A 25,609-nucleotide genomic window follows, 5' to 3' on the forward strand; every position below is an offset into this window, starting at 1 on the left:
GTAGATGGTTTATTTCTTTCACACTATCTTATTTTATTCTGTTCTGCCCATCTATTTTTATTTTTTCTCTTCTGATCTTTTATAATGGATCTTGCTGACAGAAATATCAAATGTGGCACAAGCCATAGAACGCAGAAATGTAGGGACATTGATTTGTAAAGGGACTGTAATCGCAGTGGCCTCTAGCAGTCTCTTGTAATGTGTCTCCAGTCTGTGACTGTCTCCTAAAGTATGTTCTCAGTTACCAACAGTGACTATGCCTGTAGTCTCTTCGGTTGCATATATGCATGCTGCATTACACTCAATTAATTTTATGGGCAACAGTTTGGTGATGTCAGGGACTGGACCTGAGATCTTCTACATTAATTAACTTGACCACCACTGATATAAAGGGATGTCAGGAGTTGTGTGACTCTGCTGATAAAATCAGGAGGAAATCTAAACTGACAGAAAAAAGTTATGTTTGCAAACTTGCTTTATTTTCCTAGGTTTATTAAAGGAACTAAGGTGTATTTATAGTGTGCTTATCATTTGAAGAAAATGCAGAGGCATAAATTATGGACAACCGCTTTTGAAGATGGTGGTTGCCTGGTAAGCTAGCCTACAGGCTGAACGAGAGAAAGATCAATTGATCCCCCATTCACTGTAAACAGCGTAGATGGAGGATTGTCCCTTGCTGGCTGCTTTATTTAGGTAGTCACGACGCTTGCGACTGCCTGAATACCCAAACAGTGACTGCATCTAATAGGCAATTTGATTACCTAGCTCAGTTGATTTTTAAAATTACTTTTGTCTTGAACTTGCAAGGCCACCCAGGGCTCAAATTGTGGACTATTCAGCAGGAACTGGCCAAAATTTTAAAACTATAAAGAACACTATATTACACTTACAGCAATCTGATGCACAGAATAGAACTGTAACTCCGATCACCTGAAGAAAGGCCAGAGTGTTTCAGGGCCCTTTAGCAGTCGCATAGTCTGCTCTGCTATAATTCTACTTTTCTTGTGTACTAAATTATTATTATTTTACAGGATTTATATAGAGCCAACCGTGTGCACATCAAAACAGTACAGTTCCAATACGATTCAGTACCGGAGATATCAGAGGGTCCTGCTTGTTAGATCTTACAATCTAAAATAATCTTTTTATACAACAAAATATATAGTGAAGTTTCATTTTTAGGTTCTATTTATAGACATACATTATAAATACTTATCTTTTTCTAGGTAAAAAAATGTGCATTTGCTATTTTGTGTTTTAGGAGCCTAGAAAGCACTGCACCAGCGATCACCAGCAATCTCCTGCAGACTGCCAGTGTAATCTGTCTGCCCGTACATTGTAGGCAGTTTTACACTGACAGGAAGAATCAATGAACTACCACAGTGCTCAATAGTGCCATGGTAGTTAATTGAGAACTACAAGCTGACAGCTGCAAAGGCTGTTGGTACTTGTAGTTCATTGATTTACAGGGATCTCTTTGAATTGTGGCTGCAAGTACGAGGAGAAGGCCCACAGCTCGCTGCCACAAGGAAGGGGGGAGGGGACTGATGCTGAACATGTTACATGTTACACCCTAAATATGGGTGTAATATGTAACATGTTCAGAAGGTGAACATATCCTTTAATTCCATCATCATCATCTAGTGGCCAATATCTGGTAAAGTTTTCGCATTGAGGTATTTCTGAAAGCTATACTGCACCTTGGCCACTAGATGAAGCTGACATTGTAGGCATTAATCTCGTAGAAAAATTAGGGAAACATTTTGTTTAGAAGTATTCATGCAAGAAATATTTTTATAAGTAGCCCCCTCCATGTGTACTGCAGTAAAATAACAGAGCATATCTTCTACAGATAACCTATTTTCTCTGTTACCCCACAGCTGAGCTTATATTCTGGGAGATCATGAGACTTCGCCGTGAGATGTCAGTGGCAAAACTTGGCTTCTACGTCATTGAATCTTAGCGATTCCAGCGCAAGGACAACGTAAATGACCAATACACAGATATACTATTTTGCTGCTGTGGGATCCATTAATAACGGAGAACAGAAGTGTGCGAGTGCTTCTGAAAACACATCTGAGATTTCACAGCTTCTGTGTGTGGACACTTCACAAATGGTACTCCACCCATGATGATAAAATGAGCACACAGCCATTTATACATTAGGGCTTGTTTACAAAGGTCAAGAGAGGCTAAACACCAGCATGGTCAAAGCACACATAACCAGATTTTCAAGGTCATGAGAGACACAACAGAAACAGTAATGGCCACATACACTAGCAGACAGGACCATTGTATGACTAGACTTTTTCACGTTGGAACGCTGGTATTTTTTTTGGTCTCAACTGATGGGAATCATGTGACGATGTTAAATGTGCCATAGTTCAGACAACCATATTATTATTATTTTAAAGGGAACCAAAGATTACAGAAAAATGCAGACTGTTATTCTGACCTGTTTTGAAATATATGAGATCCAGGGTTGTCATCCCTTAACCTTGCATCATTACATAGTCACTAACCTGGACTCAGACTTTTCAGATTTTATGTTCTGTATGCTGAGATGGAGTCAGTGGCTCACTAGGTATTGGAGCCAGGTTAAGGATGGTATAGCCTGCCCCTTTAAAAATAAGTCAGCTATAGCAACTTACATATTTCGAACCTCACAGATTCACTTTAAGGCACACAATTATTGGCTGTAGAGGGTTAAACAGGGTTTACGGGACAACAGGACATTCCATGTTTGTTTGGGACCATTTATATAGTAAGGAGACCTGATTTTCAAAATGAAATTTGGGGACACCCTATTGACCATACCCTTTTATTGGGTGAGACAGAGGCAGAGCAGGGGGAGGGGTCAATAGCAGCATGCAGAGTGCACCACACAATATATTGGGCATGGACAAAGAGTGGCAGGGGCTTAAAGGGCTATGATTTAATAACACCTGAGCCTGCTTTGCTCAGGATTAAGGTGTGTACTGCACTTCATCTTCACAAGCAAGAGCAAGGCGGCAAATAATCTATATCCTTACCTCCCACACCATGTAATATTGGCATGTGACATCGTCAATATCCCTAGATACAGCCAAGAACAGACATACCCCTCCCTTCCCTCCAGCTCCAGGTCAGTCACAGAAATGTTGCTAAGATGGATTTCACTGAAGCCCCCTGGACTAGGGATGCCATTGATACCACTGGAAAGAAATCAGGGACACACTGTTTTAATTAGGGGCGAAATTTGAGTTTTTTTCCCCAAGATTGAACAGCCCTCTAAAATTGGGGACTATCTCTGGAAACCATAGATGTCTGGTCACCTTATCATATAGCGACCAGAAGGGGGTCTACCCCTCAGCTTTCCTGGGAAAAGACTCTAAATGACAGATTTCGCCTGTTACTAAAATCTGGCATTGCAGCATTGCTGTACAGTGGTGCTCTGTGATCAGACAGTCATTATACGAGTAATGTAAGAAGTAGTTATGTAGTTGTGCCCAGGGGCGGACTGACCATTTGGAAACTCGGGCACTGCCCGAGGGCCCGGGGTCAGTAGGGGGCCCATGAGATGCCCCTGGTACCTTTTTCATAGGCTTTTTTGAGTTTGGACAAGGACACAGGGGCCCCATGATCCCCTATTGCCCAGGGGCCCCATGAGTTGTCAGTCCGCCCCTGGTTGTGCCCCCACTATTGATTACATGCCCCCACTATTGATTACATAGGAGCTTTAAAATATGGTGGCCATGCTATGTTGCTTGATAGAGAGGCCCCAATTAAACATCCCGTTTCCATGTTTCTTGGAACTAATCTTTAAAGTGTATGAAAAGTAAAACACTTTTTTGTGTTACAAAGAGTAGGGAAGCATAAAAACCCATGTCACTCCTTTTGTAGCTGTCTGTGTCCTGTTACGGAGATTCACTTTTTTGTGTTGGAGAACACTTCTGCCCTGTCATCAAGAAATGAGAAGCAATCTCTCCAAAGTGGAGGGTATTACCCTGTAAGACAGTTGTCACCAGAACAGGTGTCACCTTTGTATGATTTACCCTCACCTGGTGATAACGCCTAAAATTGTGAATTTCCCTCCTCTTATGTCATGGTTGCAAAAGCCAGAATGACAAGTAGAGGAGTGAATCTCTCCAGCTAGGACAAAGATGGCATTAAAAACTTTATAAAGTCTAACCCTTCCCTATTCTATCTAAAGCTAAAAAAAAGTCTTATCTTTACACATGCTTAAATTTTGTTGTCTGTTAATCAATAACCCCGGGTTTCCCTTGATTTTTGCTATAGGGAATCAGGTCTTTTTTCTGATTAAACACAAAGACTAATGCGTGTAATATTCAGGTTGGAAAAATGTGGCAGTCCTAAATGTCAACTTCAGACAAAATCTGTTTTTAACCTTTCCCCGTTTGGGAAAGATTAAAATCTCAACCAAGATTTTATGCTCTTAAAAAAAGTGAGAAAGTCTGTTTATTGACAAGTTTGGGGGGTTCATGGAGGCCCTTCATCAGTAATTCAAACTTCCAGGAGATGGGAATACTTGAAATGTAGAACTTTGAAGAGATAACTTTCAAAGATTGTGGGGTCATTCCTGCAGCTGGCTTGATAGATGTAATTGATGTCTGTGTCCTCACTTGGACACACTGGGGACAATGGCACTCTCATGCCCTGGAACATAAAAAATCTCCATAACAGGGACATAGCCAGCAGTAAAAATGTAGCTGTGGTTCTAACACTTCTCCATGCTATCTAAAACAAAAAAAAAACTTTGGGCTGGTATTGAGCTTTAATATATTATTCTTTTGAGAACAGACAATTTTGCAGTGGAAATGCCTTTATAGCAGTATGACTTTGTAAAGAATGTTTTGATGGTTTAACAATGTTTCTGATGGAGATAACAGAAATTCAAAAAATGAAAGGAACCTTAGGAAGTTTCAAGTCTCAAAACTTTATGTTGCCACAGCATCCAATTGAGAATCATCTTTAGTGTATTATATACAGTAGAGTGGCAGCTGATCTCCAATGGTTTGCTGTGACTTACTGGACATTCTGAATTGTTGCATGTTTTTGGATAAATCCCTACAATATAACTGGATATAACTAATTCCACATTAGTATTATAGTGTATCTCATGCAAAACTTGATGAGGTGCTTACAAGACATAGTAATAACAGCAATGAATTGTTTCCATATGCTCATAAATGTCTTGGATTTATGCTGGAGCTTGCATGTGGTATGTTCCAAATTTAACAGAGATCTATTCACGTGTGTCACTAGTAATCCAGTTCCATTGATTACTGTCGCAGGTAAAATGCATGGCATTTTAAGGATATTCATGCTCTTTGCTAATGTACTGTTAAAGCTGAAGTTTAGCCAAAAAAAAATAGCTACAGTTTTAGTTTCATCACTTACATGTAATGAAGAATGTCCCACATTGTTTAGGCAGCAGGATCCTGGAAAAAATTTCACTGCACAGATGCCCCATCCTCTTCCTGTCTCTGTACTTCTGTAGTAGTTAACATCTTTGGGTCTTCAGGCAGAACAGCAGTACAGATGGTCTGATGGAGGCACTTCCTCCTTCTCCACTGAAAAAAGTTTTTTCATTGATTACACTGCCTGTAACAAGATCAGTGAATGGAGGAGAGTCTGATCAATCACAGAATTATCTCCTTCATTCACAGATCATGTCAGTGAAAGAACTTTTCTCAATGGAGGTGGAGAATGGAGCGGCTGTGTCCCCATTGGACCATCTGTGCTGCTATTCTGAATGAAAACCTGAAGTTATTACCATAGCAGCAATGGAAATTCAGAGTCAGGAAGAGGATGGGACATTCTTGAAGTGAAGATTTATCCAGGATTCAGCAGCCTGCAAAACATGGGACATCCTTCATTACAGGTACGTGATGTGACTAAAGCTGCTTTGACTTTTTTTAGCTAAACTCCAGCTTTGAGGAGAACTTGTTAGATGGGTGCTTAGTAGCCAGGGGATACCTGGGAATCTTTGGCGTGGAGGCAAACAAAACCAACTAACCCTTTTTTGATAGGGAGGGACTTCTGCGGGATAAATAAAAAAAAACAAGGGGTGCCATTGTGCCACAGTGATTGGTGGGCATTGTGAAAAGTGGGTGCTCCTAAAACATGGGACTTTATGTGGCATGCTTTCACATGTTGTAGCATTAGCAGTTCTATGTATTCTGTCATATCTTATCTTATGTAGGCCTGAGACTGGCTCTAGTAGGTCCTATATGCAAATATATTAAGGCAAATTGGATATTTCAGTATTTATGGACATTGTTTACAAATTAAAGTATTCTTTAAACCAGCTGACAATACCTTATATCAGTTGGGCATCTTCAGGTGCGATCTTTTGCTGTGTTCTTGGGTCTGAATGCCTAGTGTGGCCATTATAAGAATGTCTCACTTTCCAATTATATTTTTTATATTTATTTAACATCACACGGAATGAAACAGGAGGTGGGTGTAGACACCTAAAACTCCTAGGTTGACAGGCACTATGGTAGGAAGATGTTGCATTCGGCGTTTTCAAAATATAGAGAGATAAAAAGTCAGGGACTAACTCAGCCCATTGGGCTCCTGCAATAAAATATTTCTTTTGGGTAGACTGACCCCCTTAAAGAGACTGTAAAGTGTTGAAAAGTAATTCAGAAAAGCCCACACCTAGAAAAAAGAGGCCGCTTACCTCTCTTGCTGCCCATGCCACACAATAATAGAAGACTGACACTATTGGGAGTATTAGTCTCCATGGTCCCCCTTGGCTGTCACTGGTTCCTTTCTCTGACCCCACTTCACTACCGCACCATACAGTGATGTGATGCCAGGCACATGCATCCAAATTTGATTCTTTATGTTACTGTGTGGCTCTTTCTCCTCCTTTGTATGTTATAGTGGAGGAAACCCAAATCATAAAAAATCTGCTCCCACGACGAGTGGTTTCCCTTTTCTAGACTTGTATGTGTTGTGGTGCCATTAACAATATTTGATGGAAAGTGTGAATACCATATCTAGAGTTTTAATTAAAACTGAGTTCTTCCTTGTCTAGTGCCTGGAAGAACAGTTTGATCTATTATCTTGGAGAACAGCCAGTGGGGTCACTATAGGTGTCAGTAACCCCTATGATCACATATGATTAGGTGGTGGTAAGTCCCATTATTTTCTCTATATACAGAGCTCCTACTGTGCACTATCGCAGACAAAGAGGTACTGGTGTCTTTTACTTCCTCCATAGAGAATCTTGTTACCTCTCCAAGAAACCCCACACTTCTAGATTGTATCACTCCTGCTAAAAAAGGCCTGGATTCTTTCCTAGATACAGACAATATAACTGGATACTAACATTTAAAGTTGATCCAGGGAATATCCGATTGCCTCTCAGATAAACAGGAAGGAATGTTTTCCCCTGCAGGAGCAAATTGGATCGTGCTTTGCTGGGTTCTTTTGCCTTCCTCTGGATCAACTGTGGGTATAGGATTATAACTTTTTTTTGTTTTTTGGTGGTTGAACTGGATGGACTTTTGTCTTTTTTCAGCCAGACTAACTATGTAACTATGCTAGGCCAGATTCATACCTGTGCATAAAATCCCACAAAATGCACATTTTGCTGATCGTTTTTGCAAGCTGAGCTACAAAGTATGCTGCATTGCAGTGCAATTTATTTTGAGTGGCACCCCAACATTTATCTCCAGTGTACGGCAACGCACATAAATTTTAGAGCACCACAACACACGGATGTAAATAATTTGTGTGCAGAATTGCACTGCATTGGGAAAGACAAAAACCTTTGGCGCTAGTCCATTAAAACCTGGATGCCATGTGTTGATAGCCCGACTTAACACATGATATAACTCACTTTAATGTGCCTGTGCAACACACTGCAGCAGTGTGATCTGGCCTTAACATGTAGCTAGACAAAATAAACTCTGATTTTCATGTCTTCTCTTACCCATCTGCTCTAGAAACTATAGTCTGTAGTAGTGTTACTATGCAAATTCTAAGTGCAAGACACAAAGACAATGTGCACACAGCCAAAGGAGTTATTGGGCTTCGAACTAACAGGTTCTCTTCAATACAACAGTGCAATAAATGTAATTATAGATACTTTTAGAAAACATGGATACAATCTTCTCATAGCACTACACACACAGTGGAACCTGTGTTTTTATATATATATATATATATATATATATATATATATATATATATATACACATATACTCTATGTCAGGGGCAGACTGACCATTCGAACACTCGGTCACTGCCCGAGGGCCCAGGGTCAGTGGGGGGCCCCATGAGATGCCCCTGGTACCTTTCATTGGCTTTTTCATAGGCTTTTTTGGGTGTGGGAGAGGACACGAGGGCCCCATGATCCCCTATTGCCCGGGGGCCCCATGAGTTGTCAGTCCGCCCCTGCTCTATGTATATATGGAATAGTGATTATGAGATTATGCAGCCATTGTGTAACTGTGCAGCAAATGCTGTGGGACCCTTTTGTACACTACCTGTATATGAGCATGCTTCTGATTCCAAGTAAGCAAGCTTTGTATGTTTTTGCAACTCATTGCACCCTGAGGGTGAGCTGTCTCAGAATTACACTGTATGTATATGGACTCCCAGCATGACTCCCAGGATGCTCAAAGTAGATTCAAACTCTAAATAGATACATTTTCTAATATGGTTGCATTATAAAGTACTGTTTCACCTTTTTCTTTGCATCTCAGTGCTGTAGATACCCCTTTAGCCATTTTCAGCCACTTCCTGTCTACATGCACTTACTCCTACTGCCTGTCAATGTCTTTGACTAACTTTCTGATGGCGACAACAGTGGACCATGCCTGCGCCATGTGTGTTGGCATGGATGTTTGTAGTCACCACCAAGGGCACAAGGTAACAACGCAGGAGCACGTTTGGAGCCAGTTGTCACCCTTTAACAGGAAGTACTTGAACACAGATCTTATATCATATGATATTCAAAAAAGATTTAAATCAATTTTTGAAATCATATTAACATGTAAAGCTATGAAATTTTAGTGATTGAGTTTATATCGACTTTAAAACACATCCTGAGATACAATATTTCAGGTATTTAAAAATATTCTTATGTATTTAATTGAGATTAAATAGATTATTTACGGAATATGTATCCCCTCCCCAGCATTTAATTAATTTTCAGGATATATACAGTGGATATAAAATATCTACACACCCCTGTTAAAATGTCAGGTTTCTGTGATGTAGAAAAAATGAGACAAAAATAAATAATTTCAGAATTTTTTCCACCTTTAATATAACCTATAAACTGTACAACAAAATAATATGGTTGCATAAGTGTGCACACCCTTAAACTAATACTTTGTTGAAGCACCTATTGATTTTATTACAGCACTCAGTCTTTTTGGGTATGAGTCTATCAGCATGGCACATCTTGACTTGGCAATATTTGCCCACTCTTCCTTGCAAAGGCACTCCAAATCTGTCAGATTGCGAGGGCATCTCCTGTGCACAGCCCTCTTCAGATCACTCCACAGATTTTCGATCGGATTCAGGTCTGGGCTCTGGCTGGGCCATTCCAAAACTTTAATCTTCTTCTGGTGAAGCCATTCCTTTGTTGATTTGGATGTATGCTTTGGGACGTTGTCATGCTGAAAGATGAAGTTCCTCTTTATGTTCAGCTTTCTAACAGAGGCCTGAAGGTTTTGTGCCAATATCGACCGGTATTTGGAACTGTTCATAATTCCCTCTACCTTGGCTAAGGCTCCAGTTCCAGCTGAACAAAAAACAGCCCCAAAGCATGATGTTGCCACCACCATGCTTCACTGTGGGTATGGTGTTCTTTTGGTGATGTGCGGTGTTGTTTTTGTGCCAAACATATCTTTTGGAATTATAGCCAAAAAGGTAGGCCTTGGTTTCATCAGACCATAACACATTTTCCCACATGCTTTTGGGAGACTTCAGATGTTGTATTGCAAAATTTAGCCGGGCTTGGATGTTTTTCTTCATAAGAAAAGGCTTCCGTCTTGCCACTCTACCCCATAGCCCAGACATATGAAGAACATGGGAGATTGTTGTCACATGTACCACACAGCCAGTACTTGCCAGATATTCCTGCAGCTCCTTTAATGTTGCTGTAGGCCTCTTGGCAGCCTCCCAGACCAGTTTTCTTCTCGTCTTTTCATCAATTTTGGAGGGTCGCCCAGTTCTTGGTAATGTCACTGTTGCACCATATTTTCTCCCCTTGATGATTGTCTTCGCTGTGTTCCATGGTATATCTAATACCTTGGAAATTCTTTTGTACCCTTCTCCTGACTGATACATTTTAACAGTGAGATCCATCTGATGTTTTGGAAGCTCTTTGCGGACCATGGCTTTTGCTGTAGGATGTGACTAAAAAATGTCAGGAAAAACCCACTAGAACAGCTGAACTTTATGTGGGATTATTCAGAGGCATTTTAAATGATGGCAGGTGTGTACTGACTCCTATTTAACATGATTTTGAATGTGATTGCTTAATTCTGAACACAGCTACGTCCCCAGTTATAAGAAGGTGTGTACATTTATGCAACAAAATTATTTTAGTTTTTTATGTTTACTCCCCCCCCTAAAAGATTTCAGTTTGTTTTTCATTTGAGTTGTGCAGTTTATAGGTCACATTAAGGCTACGTTCACACTAGCGTTGTGTGCAGGCTGCAGAAAGGCGTTTGGGAAGCGTTTTTACCGCTTCTCAAATGCCTCGGACAATTCTGCGCATTGCAGCACATGGTGCTGTTCTAACGGGAGTGTTAGCGTCGCGGCAAAACGGATACCTCTGGTCGAGTCAGGAGGTGTTGAAGCGTCTATGGTGCCGCTCCGCAAACGCTCCGCCGGCATTTGCGGTGCGGTTGCGGAGCGGTAACACCATTCAAACTTCATTATAGGCGTTTGTGGGGCATATTTAACGCTCGGCAAACGCCTAGCAACCGCCGCTGAACCACGCATAAGGTGTTTGCGGAGCGTTTGCCGAGCGTTAAAAAAAGCTCCGCAAACGCCAGACCAACACTTGCCAAACGCTATAGGGGCGTTTGGCAAGAGTTGGTAAAACAGTCAAGTGTGAACGAGCCCTAAAGGTGGAAAAAGTTCTGAAATGATTTATCTTTGTCTCATTTTTTTTACATCACAGAAACTTGACATTTTAACAGGGGTGTGTAGACTTTTTATATCCACTGTAACACTCCAATAGTTTACAATGTGCATGAAAGTTAAATGTGGACATCATGTACTGCCTATGTATAAAATGTAGATAATAAATTGGAGTCCCAGGATTCATCTGACAGGCACTCCAAAACTTTGAGTAAAAATGTGCAGAGTGCGAAGACCAATAGCAGTCAATCAACAAAACTATTTTATTGTTCAGGCTACTAGCTGTTGAAAGGCTGGTTGCTCTGGGTTACTACACTTTACTTGATTGCTAGGCTTATTAAACAGCTCTACTAAGTCAAACGATAACTGCATGAATATATGAAGATTTAAGCTGGCCAAACACTGTTAGATGTTCAAACAAACGGTCACATAAAAAAATCTTGTTAGTACATTCAATAATGCCATCAGAGATTTGAATGTCATTTGAATCCCATTTAAAATTTAAAATTCCATTTTGTTTTTAACATTTGATTTTGGTATGAATGGAATTTCCTAGACAAAAAACACATTTACTGTTAGAAATTTGTTTGAGAAATACTTTCTTTCTTGTGCCTTCAAATTTTCTAATCATGAGGGTCAAAATGAACATCGATCTGACTCCAGTAACCATTAGAAAATCTAATAAATGTTCAAAAAATGAAAATTTTTGAACATTCTACTGGTGTATGGCCAGCTTGCAAAAGTTTAGTTAATAATTGGTTACCCCAGATTTCAGCTTTAATTTTACTGGTCGATTTTTCCTTTATTGCACACATCTGCTGAGTTTACGGTATGGATCATCAATATTGTGCAGTATTCTGCATGTAGAAATGTTGCAATATTGCTACAGTCTGGTCAGTTTTACTATAGAAGAAAAAGAAGCCCATCCAGGTGGAGAGAAGATACCCAACCCCAATATAATACTGATTTGCAAGACATGGAGAATTGTAATAGGTAAAGCGTTAATAAACCCACAAGCAAATATTTATTAAATTGCAGCTTACCAATTCTTAGATGTGATGGCTGCATTCATTTCTTTTTAAGACTTTCTTCTATTTCCATCTGATGATGCAGCCAGTAAGTCTGTTGTTTTTTCAAAAGAACAAGCTCTCTTCCAGATGTATCTTTTTACAGGGATTGGACAAACCATTTAACACTGGCAAGGGTGCTTACAATGTTCAGCTTTTATTTATTTATGTAAAACCTTTATCCCAAAAGGAAAAAAAACTGTTAGCTGTGACTGATTATAAAGTGTTAGCTGAAGTTTGGCTTCAATTTGTTAGTGTATCTAATCCTGCCCAGGGGCGGACTGACCATTCAAGTACTCGGGTACTGCCCGAGGGCCCGGGGTTAGTTGGGGGCCCCATGAGATGCCCCTGGTACCTTTCATTGGCTTTTTCATAGGCTTTTGTGAGTGTGGGTGAGGACACAGGGGTCCCATAATCCCCTATTGCCCGGGGGCCCCATGAGTTGTCAGTCCACCCCTGATCCTGCCAGTACATTTAACACTCCCCTACTTACAATACTGCTGTCCAAAGTTGCCCCTGTGCTCCTTCATCCAGAGTGGTGGCACTCTAACACAGGAAATGTGTTACTGGTCAGATCACCAGGTCAAAATAGAGGGGGAAAGTTTAAAAAAAAAGAAAACGAATGCAGCTACCACATCTAAGGATTGATATGCTGTAATATAGGACATTTTTGCTTTTGGGTTTAATATCACTTTAAACGTTTTTTTCACATGGAAAAATATCTGTCTCACGTCATGCAGTATTTATTTTTGTAAACTGAGCACATGATGCGAAAATGTCACGAGCTAAAATAATGGTTGTGGATTTATGTGTTTGGGTTTTATTTAATAAAATAGCGCCCATGGCAATGAGACTCATAGCAACCCATTAAGCCCTGGTTCACATCGGTGCAACGTGACAGATCAAAGTCGCACGACAAGTCGCACCCTATTTGTGGCTATGGAGCTGTTCAAATCGGTGCGACTCAGAGTTGCACCGACTTTGAAAGAGGTTTCTACACTATTTTTTATAATTTCACGTGCAATCAGGGGCTGACTGACCATTCGAGCACTCGGGCACTGCCCAAGGGCCCGGGGTCAGTAGGGGGCCCCATGAAATGCCCCTGGTACCTTTTTTATAGGCTTTTTGAGTGTGGGCAAAGACACAGGGACCCCATGATCCCCTATTGCACGGAGGCCCCATGAGTTGTCAGTCCGCCCCTGCGTGCAACTTGCATTGACATTTGTGCATGAAGTCACACAGATCTCGGCAAGCCGCACATGAAGTTGCACTGATTTGCGGCTTTGAAATGTCACTGAAGTAATGTGATTCCAAAGCTGCATTCGCTGTGAACCAGGGCTAAATGTTAGCTTTTCCTCCTGCATATGTCATTCGGTCATTGTTGCTGATAGAGGCAGTAGCTGCTCTTTGATAATATAAAGGCCTTCATGGATTACCTTTCCTGACATTATATTGCCTATTTCATATCAGATCACACATTTTGAAGTTTAGATTTTTTTGGTGATGTAGAGCTTTTTGAGCTTTAGGTTAGCAAAGACAGGCAGGACTTCCTAAAAGTCACCCCGCATCTACCATTGGTGCTCCTGCCACTCCTGACTTGGTGCAATACTCTTTTTTAGCATGACAGCTGTGATAAGATTGTGGACTTTTCTTTTGGAAATGGAATTGATAGACAACCCATCACAATAGATTTGGTAGCATGCTGAAATAAACATTGTCATGTCAACTGCATCAGAACTACTAATGTACCTTACTGCCCCTAGCAATGCTCAAATCAGTCATGCCATTTGCAAGAGCTGAGTAGTGTATGGTCAATCTTGTGCATGAATGATAAGTAGCTACTTCAGGTAGAGTATTGATACTAAAAACCAAAAATGTCATATGTAGCAGCTGCAAATTCTTAGATGTGGTGGAGAATTTGTTTTCTTTTTTTAGACTTTGATCCCTTTATATTCACCTGGTGATCCAGTCAGTAAGTCTGTTATTTTTCAACTTACTTTAACAGATCAAGTTGTCCAACAAAAGTGTCAGTTAGAGGGTTGAGTAAAACCATTTACCACTGACAGGGGTGCTTATAGTGATTAGCTTTTATTCATTTATGTAAAATCTTTGTTCCAAAAGCAAAAAAAAAAATGTTTGTGTAGCTCCCTATAAGTCCTGCACACTGGACATTTTTAACCTCTTCTCGCCAGCTGCACATAAATGTGCGGCCTCCCGGCATCTGGGCCTAGACGCCGAGCGGCTGCACATTTGCGTTCTATTAAAAAAGGACATATGTGCTGAGAGCGCGTGCCCTGCGCGCTCCTAGCACACATGTCCGGTACTCATGGAAAGGTCCCGATCTCCTCTTTTGATTGGAACCTGTCCCGATCATGTGACCACCGTGACGGCACGTCACGGCGGTCACATGACCTTGAACCCTGCCCGACCTCCCAGCTTCTGGAACCCTTAAAGGGCCGGGAGGTGCCGGCGTGAAGGGGTTAATGATGTTGTTAGGGGAGTCTGGCATTTTCTTTTCTGTCTCTAAAAGTCCCTTCCATATTAGCCTATGTGTCCAATGACAGGCAGGGGCATTCAGAGGCATAAAAAAAACACTGCCAGTGCATCCAGGAGCAGCAGTGTTTTGGCAGACAAGCCTAAAAATGTGTAAATGCATCTAAACGCATGTAAATGCTAAGCACATTTACAGTTTGAGCATTCATTATGTCAATGGCTGGAATAAATTATCATTCTGGCCATTGAAATGATTTAACACCCAAGCACTTGAGGCACTTAAACGAGTTATGTTTACAAGCATCAAGCTTTTTTTCTGCCAAAACTCTGCTGCGAGGAGGAAAGGCATCTAGGAGAGATGGCCAAACACCCAGTGTGCATGATGTCTACAGTGTTAGCTGGAGTTCAGCTTCAATGTGTTACCCCAGGTTCACACCTAAGCGTTTTCCACAGCGTTTTCCGTTTTACAGAAACGTAGTACAGTTCATTTAACATGATTTCCAAGTGACATTTTCACCCAGTACATTTTTTGGAAAGGGTCAGGGACTTTTTTTAATGCAATAAGTTGCGATTTGGTTCTATAGACTTCAATGGAAATGCTGCAGTAAAACATGTAGTCCTTTTTTGCTGCGTTTTTGCATGTTTTTGATGCATTTTGCATTTTAAATCTGCCTAGCAACAAGAAAAATTAAAAAAAAAAACCCTCCTCGCAAAACACATCAAAAACATGGCAAAACGCAATGCAAAACGCAATGCAGAAATGCTCAAACGCCACCTGCATAGGTGTGAACCTAGCCTTAGTCAAAGTTCATCTAAATCTGTTAGTCCATCTAACACTACCCTCTCCCCAGACTGACAATGCTGCTGTCACTGTTACTCCTTTATAGAGTTGAGACTCTCCAATACAGAAAGTGTGTTAATGGGCGGATTACCAAGTGGAAATAAAGGGAAAAAAGCCTAAAAAAGAAAACTAATGCAGCCATCACATGTAAGGATTGATAGACTGCAATATATTACATTTTTGGGTTTATTATCACTTTATTGCCTGTATACCCTCCAAATGCTGAATCTCATCTCTTATGTGTGTGGCTTTGGACCCTAGTCAGGGAAATTGATGAAAATGAATGGGTCTGCAGGGGCAGATATAGCTGGCGTAGCAGATTGTATTGAGGTGGAAGTGCTGGAGTGCTGAAGATATAGCCGGCGTAACAGATTGTATTGAGGTGGAAGTGCTGGAGTGCTGAAGATATAGCCGGCGTAGCAGATTGTATTGAGGTGGAAGTGCTGGAGTGCTGAAGATATAGCCGGCGTAGCAGATTGTATTGAGGTGGAAGTGCTGGAGTGCTGAAGATATAGCCGGCGTAGCAGATTGTATTGAGGTGGAAGTGCTGGAGTGCTGCAGATATAGCCAGCGTAGCAGATTGTATTGAGGTGGAAGTGCTGGAGTGTGAAGATATAGCCAGCATAGCAGATTGTATTGAGGTGGAAGTGCTGGAGTGCTGAAGATATAGCCAGCATAGCAGATTGTATTGAGGTGGAAGTGCTGGAGTGCTGAAGATATAGCCAGCATAGCAGATTGTATTGAGGTGGAAGTGCTGGAGTGCTGAAGATATAGCCGGAATAGCAGATTGTATTGAGGTGGGAGTGCTGGAGTGTGAAGATATAGCCGGCATAGCAGATTGTATTGAGGTGGAAGTGCTGGGGTGCTGAAGATATAGCTGGCGTAGCAGATTGTATTGAGGTGGAAGTGCTGGAGTGCTGAAGATATAGCCAGCGTAGCAGATTGTATTGAGCTGGAAGTGCTGGAGTGCTGAAGATATAGCCGGCATAGCAGATTGTATTGAGGTGGGAGTGCTGGAGTGTGAAGATATAGCCGGCATAGCAGATTGTATTGAGGTGGAAGTGCTGGGGTGCTGAAGATATAGCTGGCGTAGCAGATTGTATTGAGGTGGAAGTGCTGGAGTGCTGAAGATATAGCCAGCATAGCAGATTGTATTGAGGTGGAAGTGCTGGAGTGCTGAAGATATAGCCAGCGTAGCAGATTGTATTGAGCTGGAAGTGCTGGAGTGCTGAAGATATAGCCGGCATAGCAGATTGTATTGAGGTGGGAGTGCTGGAGTGCTGAAGTTATAGCCGGCATAGCAGATTGTATTGAGGTGGAAGTGCTGGAGTGCTGAAGATATAGCCAGTGTAGCAGATTGTATTGAGGTGGAAGTGCTGGAGTGCTGAAGATATAGCCGGCATAGCAGATTATATTGAGGTGGAAGTGCTGGAGTGCTGAAGATATAGCCAGCATAGCAGATTGTATTGAGGTGGAAGTGCTGGAGTGCTGAAGATATAGCCGGCGTAGCAGATTGTATTGAGGTGGAAGTGCTGGAGTGCTGAAGATATAGCCGGCATAGCAGATTGTATTGAGGTGGAAGTGCTGGAGTGCTGAAGATATAGCCGGCATAGCAGATTGTATTGAGGTGGAAGTGCTGGAGTGTGAAGATATAGCTGGCATAGCAGATTGTATTGCAGTGGAAGTGCTGGAGTGCTGAAGATATAGCCGGCGTAGCTGATTGTATTGAGGTGGAAGTGCTGGAGTGCTGAAGATATAGCTGGCATAGCAGATTGTATTGAGGTGGAAGTGCTGGATTGCTGAAGAAAAGAACTTTTCACTAATACACTGATGTGTATCCAGCCATTCAGCTCTGTGCAACTTTTTGGCCTGTGTATGAAACCTTAGAAATAAAATTGCAAAGCTTTGTGCCATATACTAAACAAATAGCTTTTGTGTAATTCAATCATTCATCTTGGATTCATCATGTATTCCATTTGAGGGACATTTGCTGGCACAAATCGCATTCCCTTTAAAATGGCTATGTAGCATTGTAATAAGCACAACCTTCTGATCAGAGAGGATGACATGTCCAGTGTTCTTCCAGTAACATCAGTCGGTATTATGTAAGTGTTAAACATTGTGTTATAAAGAAATGTAGAATGCTGCAGGCTAGCCTTACGGTGAAGTATTCATTTACCAGTATTATGCAACATGTAGTTATGAAGGACATAAGTATGTATTGATCTCTGAAATCATATTAAAATGAATTCTTTGTAAAATGAACTTGTCAGTGTTTTTTATTTCTTTAAAATGTACAACTTTGCTGCAATATTAAATTGCATTAAGTAATTGAATCCAATCAGAATTCTCTAGAATAATGTCAATCAGTAGATGCCTGATAGCGCTTCTCTGCAGTTTATGAACATAATGCAATGCAATCGTTGTCCACTAGGTGTTGCTGGTATACAGTCATAACCTAACACATAATTGGTGAAGCTGATTTAAAGGGGTAGCAAAGTGAAGTGCCTGAGCAAAGACCTTCATGGCAGGATCACCAGGTATTTTTTAATGAAGCCTGCAGGTTTGTATATATTGAAAATAAAATGGATGTAGTTAAGATTGTATGATATTTTACTGATTAGGTTTAGCTCTACTTTAAAGCAGAACTGTAATTAAAAATTAGCAGGAAAGTTTTTCTTTTTAATTGCAGAAGAGACATGTTTTGCCTCATCTGCAAAAACAGTTCTTACATTCCTCTTCGTAAACTGCTTACATTGTATACTGAGCTGCGCATGCACAGATCAGTGTACAATTCCAGCATCTGTTGGGTGCTGAGATGAATTAGGTCCTGTGTGCATGCGCAAGGGGTTATGTCATCCTGGAAGAACGGTCTGGATAAAAGCGCACAGATGTGTCCCAAAGGAAATAAGTGAATGGTATATGTCAACTATGATTGGTGGGGAAAAAACTCACTGCTGCCATGGTAAAAACACATCGGTTTGTGGGAGGTATAAACAGGAACCAGGCGCTGTGTAGTTTTGTGATAAAAATAATACACCTTGTATGGAGGTGTGCCTTTAATAATTCATATGGTAAAAAAATAAATAACCAGCCTGTGGCTTTAGGAAGCCAGGTTCCAAGATGGACGGCCCGTCCGCTCAGAGGGAAGCAGTGGAGTAGAATGCCTGTCAGTGCAGGGACCACATGTACCCGAAGTCCCAGCATCCTGGATGACGTCACCACGATGTGGAGAGACGGAGGGGGGGTTATGTCATCCTGGCCTGGCCATGGCCAAGGATCTTGCGCTTGGCAGAAGCCAGTGAGAAGATGTTGGTTCTGGTGAGGGAAGTTGCAGATGTTGCATTTTCATTGTATATAAACATTTGAAACTTGCATTTGTTCTTATTTGTAGTGGCAACTTAAAAAAGCAGAAACACGATTCTAGTGCCTTTGTAAAAGAGACAAATCAAAGAATTAGATGTGTAGTGTGATGGTTTGGGGGTTTTCACTCAGTGGTAGTGCTTTTTAGTGAGTTTGATATCTCGGGAAATGCTGTTTAAGGGCATGCTGGCCCACATTTATTCATAAAACAGAAACGTTGATACAGAGAATCAGTTTCCCAAGCAAGGGTTTCCACCATCAACACAAACATAAATGACTCCAGCCTCGAAGCTCTCTCTAGCAGTGCCGCTGCTCAGGCCTGTTGCCTTGGTTCTCCAGACCAGCAATGCTCCAGTACACATTCTGTATCTTGACTCTCTTCCAGCGCCTTGCTGCTCTGTCACTGTCCGCTCCTGCATTGTGCAGACAAACACACACTGGCCACTCCATGTAGCCTCCTTGAATCCTGGGGAAGGATTGGGATCCTCCTGATCTTCCTACTCTCTCACATGGAGCCCTGAACTATTGTCATGTCCTAGATTCTAAAGGCTGTGAACACCTCTACACTCCTTAGGGCAGTGATGGCGAACCCGTGGCACGCGTGCCACAGCCGGCACGCCGAGCCTTATCTGTGGGCACGCCAGGAGAATCCAGCGGCGCGCTGTCTTCCCGGCTGTAGTGTGCGTGACAGCCGGGTCCCAAGTGCGCATGCACAAGAAGCAGTGCTCTTTGTGAATGGTAAGGCGGTACCTGGGACACATGACAGATCCCAGAAGCCGCCGGACCAATCACAAAGCGCAGCGCTTCTCGCGCATGCGCACTGGGCATCCGGCTGTCCGACGAGCGCCCACACTACAGAAGCCGGGAAGACAGCGCGCGGCTGGATAAAGGAACAGGTAAGATAAAAAAAAAACTCTGCGGAAGTAAGAGCGGGTACCTGTCAAATTCAGGTAACCGCTCCCCCTCCCTCCCCAAAGGTCAGCAGTCATCTGTACTGTCCGCAGTCTCTGGTCATCCCTGTGCTGTCCGCAGTCTCTGGTCATCCCCTGTACTGTCCGCAGTCTCTGGTCATCTCCTGTACTGTCCGCAGTCTCTGGTCATCCCTGTGCTGTCCGCAGTCTCTGGTCATCCCTGTACTGTGTCCGCAGTCTCTGGTCATCCCTGTACTGTGTCCGCAGTCTCTGGTCATCTCCTGTACTGTGTCCGCAGTCTCTGGTCATCCCTGTACTGTGTCCGCAGTCTCTGGTCATCCTGTACTGTGTCCGCAGTCTCTGGTCATCCCTGTACTGTGTCCGCAGTCTCTGGTCATCCCTGTACTGTCCGCAGTCACTGGTCATCCCTGTACTATGTCCGCAGTCTCTGGTCATCCCTGTACTGTTAGCAGTCTCTGGTCATCTCCTGTACTTTCCGCAGTCTCTGGTCATCCCTGTACTGTCCGCAGTCACTGGTCATCCCTGTACTGTGTCCGCAGTCTCTGGTCATCTCCTGTACTGTGTCCGCAGTCTCTGGTCATCCCTGTACTGTCCGCAGTCTCTGGTCATCCCTGTACTGTCCGCAGTCTCTGGTCATCCCTGTACTGTGTCCGCAGTCTCTGGTCATCCCTGTACTGTCCGCAGTCTCTGGTCATCTCCTGTACTGTCCGCAGTCTCTGGTCATCTCCTGTGCTGTCCGCAGTCTCTGGTCATCCCCTGTACTGTCCGCAGTCTCTGGTCATCTCCTGTACTGTGTCCGCAGTCTCTGGTCATCCCTGTGCTGTCCGCAGTCTCTGGTCATCCCTGTACTGTGTCCGCAGTCTCTGGTCATCCCTGTACTGTGTCCGCAGTCTCTGGTCATCTCCTGTACTGTGTCCGCAGTCTCTGGTCATCCCTGTACTGTGTCCGCAGTCTCTGGTCATCCTGTACTGTGTCCGCAGTCTCTGGTCATCCCTGTACTGTGTCCGCAGTCTCTGGTCATCCCTGTACTGTCCGCAGTCACTGGTCATCCCTGTACTATGTCCGCAGTCTCTGGTCATCCCTGTACTGTTAGCAGTCTCTGGTCATCTCCTGTACTTTCCGCAGTCTCTGGTCATCCCTGTACTGTCCGCAGTCACTGGTCATCCCTGTACTGTGTCCGCAGTCTCTGGTCATCTCCTGTACTGTGTCCGCAGTCTCTGGTCATCCCTGTACTGTCCGCAGTCTCTGGTCATCCCTGTACTGTCCGCAGTCTCTGGTCATCCCTGTACTGTGTCCGCAGTCTCTGGTCATCCCTGTACTGTCCGCAGTCTCTGGTCATCTCCTGTACTGTCCGCAGTCTCTGGTCATCTCCTGTACTGTTCGCAGTCTCTGGTCATCTCCTGTACTGTGTCCGCAGTCTCTGGTCATCTCCTGTACTGTGTCCGCAGTCTCTGGTCATCTCCTGTACTGTCCGCAGTCTCTGGTCATCTCCTGTACTGTCCGCAGTCTCTGGTCATCCCTGTACTGTGTCCGCAGTCTCTGGTCATCCCTGTACTGTGTCCACAGTCTCTGGTCATCTCCTGTACTGTGTCCGCAGTCTCTGGTCATCCCTGTACTGTCCGCAGTCTCTGGTCATCTCCTGTACTGTGTCCGCAGTCTCTGGTCATCCCTGTACTGTGTCCGCAGTCTCTGGTCATCCCTGTACTGTCCGCAGTCTCTGGTCATCCCTGTACTGTGTCCGCAGTCTCTGGTCATCCCTGTGCTGTCCGCAGTCTCTGGTCATCTCCTGTACTGTGTCCGCAGTCTCTGGTCATCCCTGTACTGTGTCCGCAGTCTCTGGTCATCTCCTGTACTGTGTCCGCAGTCTCTGGTCATCTCCTGTACTGTGTCCGCAGTCTCTGGTCATCCCTGTACTGTGTCCGCAGTCTCTGGTCATCCCTGTACTGTCCGCAGTCTCTGGTCATCCCTGTACTGTGTCCGCAGTCTCTGGTCATCCCTGTACTGTCCGCAGTCTCTGGTCATCCCTGTACTGTCCGCAGTCACTGGTCATCCCTGTACTATGTCCGCAGTCTCTGGTCATCCCTGTACTGTCCGCAGTCTCTGGTCATCTCCTGTACTTTCCGCAGTCTCTGGTCATCCCTGTACTGTCCGCAGTCACTGGTCATCCCTGTACTGTGTCCGCAGTCTCTGGTCATCTCCTGTACTGTGTCCGCAGTCTCTGGTCATCCCTGTACTGTGTCCGCAGTCTCTGGTCATCCCTGTACTGTCCGCAGTCTCTGGTCATCTCCTGTACTGTCCGCAGTCTCTGGTTATCTCCTGTACTGTTCGCAGTCTCTGGTCATCTCCTGTACTGTTCGCAGTCTCTGGTCATCTCCTGTACTGTGTCCGCAGTCTCTGGTCATCTCCTGTACTGTGTCCGCAGTCTCTGGTCATCTCCTGTACTGTGTCCGCAGTCTCTGGTCATCTCCTGTACTGTCCGCAGTCTCTGGTCATCCCTGTACTGTGTCCGCAGTCTCTGGTCATCCCTGTACTGTGTCCGCAGTCTCTGGTCATCTCCTGTACTGTGTCCGCAGTCTCTGGTCATCCCTGTACTGTCCGCAGTCTCTGGTCATCTCCTGTACTGTGTCCGCAGTCTCTGGTCATCCCTGTACTGTGTCCGCAGTCTCTGGTCATCCCCTGTACTGTCCGCAGTCTCTGGTCATCCCTGTACTGTGTCTGCAGTCTCTGGTCATCCCTGTACTGTGTCTGCAGTCTCTGGTCATCCCTGTACTGTGTCCGCAGTCTCTGGTCATCCCTGTACTGTCCGCAGTCTCTGGTCATCCCTGTACTGTCCGCAGTCTCTGGTCATCTCCTGTACTGTGTCCGCAGTCTCTGGTCATCCCTGTACTGTGTCCGCAGTCTCTGGTCATCTCCTGTACTGTGTCCGCAGTCTCTGGTCATCCCCTGTACTGTGTCCGCAGTCTCTGGTCATCCCTGTACTGTGTCCGCAGTCTCTGGTCATCCCTGTACTGTCCGCAGTCTCTGGTCATCCCTGTACTGTCCGCAGTCTCTGGTCATCCCTGTACTGTGTCCGCAGTCTCTGGTCATCCCTGTACTGTGTCCGCAGTCTCTGGTCATCTCCTGTACTGTGTCCGCAGTCTCTGGTCATCCCTGTACTGTGTCCGCAGTCTCTGGTCATCCCTGTACTGTGTCCGCAGTCTCTGGTCATCCCTGTACTGTTAATTAGTTTGCACTACTGTACGAGTTGTTTTTTCTAAACCAAAAGCTCGATATTCAGGTTTCATTGCAGTGTTGGCACTTTGAAAGAAATAAGTTGGTTTTGGGTTGCAGTTTGGGCACTCGGGCTCAAAAAGGTTCGCCATCACTGCCTTAGGGACTCCTTCTCTCCCAAAGCACTTTGGAGTCTCCAACCTCCAGCTCCTGATTGGGGAATTACAGAACCAGAAGAAAGATGAAAAACCACTCCACTCAGAACTGACATTCTGGAGCCCAGCACTCTGCATATGTACAAACCCTGTGTCACTTTCTCCTTTTTCCACAGTGGCAGGGCCTTGCCCTGCCAAGGTAGGAAACCATAACATATTTTGGTAATCCAAAAATTTGTAGTTAAAATTTTAGTTATCTCTAATTATTTTCTTCTTTTTTTTTGCATTTTGTATAGAAACTGTTTAAACTTGTGATAATTTTTGTAATGCTGAGCTTGGGAGGGGGGGATGCATCCTCACTTTGGGTGCTAAAGGACCTTATCCTGGCACTGTGCACACTACACTTTGTGCAGTTTAAAGCTCCACATGGCTCCATATTATACACTCTGTTGTATGTTATAAACACCCAACTTTTCATACTATATACCAGGGGCGGACTGACAACTCATGGGGCCCCCAGGCAATAGGGGATCATGGGGCCCCTGTGTCCTTGCCCAAACTCAAAAACCTATGAAAAAGGTACCAGGGGCATCTCATGGGGCCCCCTACTGACCCCGGGTCCTCGGGCAGTGCCCGAGTTTCCAAATGGTCAGTCCGCTCCTGCTATATACTGTCGTATATAACTTTCTATTGCCCTCCTCATACAGACCAGATAGCAGATTGCACTTATTGTCACAGACTCTTTTTTGCTCAAATCTTGGGCTACGTGCAGTAGTTACACTCCATTTACTGTAGATATAAAAGTCTACACACCCCTGTTAAAATGTCAAGTTTCTGTGATGTAAAAGAATGAGACAAAGATAAATAATTTCAGAACTTTTTCCACCTTTAATGTGACCTATAAACTGTACAACAAAATAATATGGTTGCATAAGTGTGCACACCCTTAAACTAATACTTTGTTGACGCACCTTTTTATTACAGCGCTCAGTCTCTTTGGGTATGAGTCTATCAGCATGGCACATCTTGACTTGACAAAAATTGCCCACTCTTCCTTGCAAAAACACTCCAAATCTGTCAGATTGCAAGGGCATCTCCTGTACACAGCCCTCTTCAGATCACCCCACAGATTTTCAATTGGATTCAGGTCTGGGCTCTGGCTGGGCCATTCCAAAACTTTAATCTTCTTCTGGTGAAGATTAAAGGTGAAGGCCATTCCTGTTGATTTGGATGTATGCTTTGGGTCGTTGTCATGCTGAAAGATGAAGTCCCTCTTCATGTTCAGCTTTCAGGCAGAAGCCTGAAGGTTTTGTGCCAATATTGACTGGTATTTGGAACTGTTCATAATTCCTCTACCTTGACTAAGGCCCCAGTTCCAGCTGAAGAAAAACAGCCCCAAAGCATGATACTGCCACCACCATGCTTCACTGTGGGTATGGTGTTCTTTTGGTGATGTGCAGTGTTGTTTTTGCGCCAAACATATCTTTTGGAATTATGGCCAAAAAGTTCAACCTTGGTTTCATCAGACCAGAACACATTATCCCACATACTTTTGTGAAATATCAGATGTGTTTTTGCAATATTTAGTCGGGCTTGGATGTTTTTCTTCGTAAGAAAAGGCTTCCGTCTTTACACTCTACCCCATAGCCCAGACATATGAAGAATACAGGAGATTGTTATCACATGTACCACACAGCCAGTACTTTCCAGATATTCCTGCAGCTCCTTTAATGTTGCTGTAGGCCTCTTTGCAGCCTCTCAGAACAATTTTCTTTTCATCAATTTTGGAGGGATGTCCAGTTCTTGGTAATGTCACTGTTGCGCCATATTTTCTCCAGTTGATGAGTGTCTTTACTATGTTCCATGGTATATCTAAATACCTTGGAAATTCTTTTGTACCCTTCTTCTGGCTGATACCTTTTAACAATGAGATCCCTCTGATGCTTTGGAAGCTCTCTGCAGACTATGGCTTTTGCTGTAGGATGTGACTAAGAAAATATTAGGAAAGACCTACTAGAACAGCTGAACTTTAATTGGGGTTAATCAGAGTCACTTTAAATGATGGCTGGTGTGTGCTGACTCTTATTTAACATGATTTTGAATGTGATTGCTTAATTCTGAACACAGCTACATCCCCAGTTATGAAGGTGTGCATTCTTATGCAACCATAGTATTTTAGTTTTTTATGTTTACTCCCCTCCCCTAAAAGATTTGTTTGTTTTGCAATTGAGTTGTACAGTTTATAGGTCACATTAAAGGTGGAAAACGTTCTGAAATGATTTATCTTTGTCTCATTTTTTTACATCACAGAAACCTGACATTTTAACAGGGGTGTGTAGACTTTTTATATCCACTGTATGTGCATTTCAGTAGCCTATTTATGAGTATCTTAATAGCAGGTAGTTACCTTTGTAAACCCAGTACTGCAAG

At 43.4% G+C, this 25,609-nt stretch overlaps 1 protein-coding gene across 6 annotated transcripts in view; it reads left to right on the forward strand.

The window, feature by feature from the left end:
• The window catches only part of RAB3IL1 (RAB3A interacting protein like 1), a 53,589-nt gene extending 35,809 nt beyond the window's left edge, over positions 1-17,780 (forward strand). For 5 of the 6 annotated variants that reach the window (XM_089655028.1, XM_089655030.1, XM_089655031.1 and 2 more), the window contains one exon: positions 1,881-17,780. In XM_089655028.1, coding sequence (XP_089511154.1) covers positions 1,881-1,963 — 83 coding nt within the window. In that variant the 3' untranslated portion in view covers positions 1,964-17,780. The remainder of the gene's footprint in view (positions 1-1,880) is intronic. The other variant, XR_016306576.1, reaches the window with a different exon arrangement.
• Positions 17,781-25,609: the final 7,829 nt, after the last annotated feature.

Source organism: Staurois parvus, unplaced genomic scaffold (assembly GCF_062004578.1).
Source record: "Staurois parvus isolate SC_StPar_1 unplaced genomic scaffold, SC_StPar_1.0 ptg000818l, whole genome shotgun sequence".
Lineage (NCBI taxonomy): Eukaryota > Metazoa > Chordata > Amphibia > Anura > Ranidae > Staurois > Staurois parvus.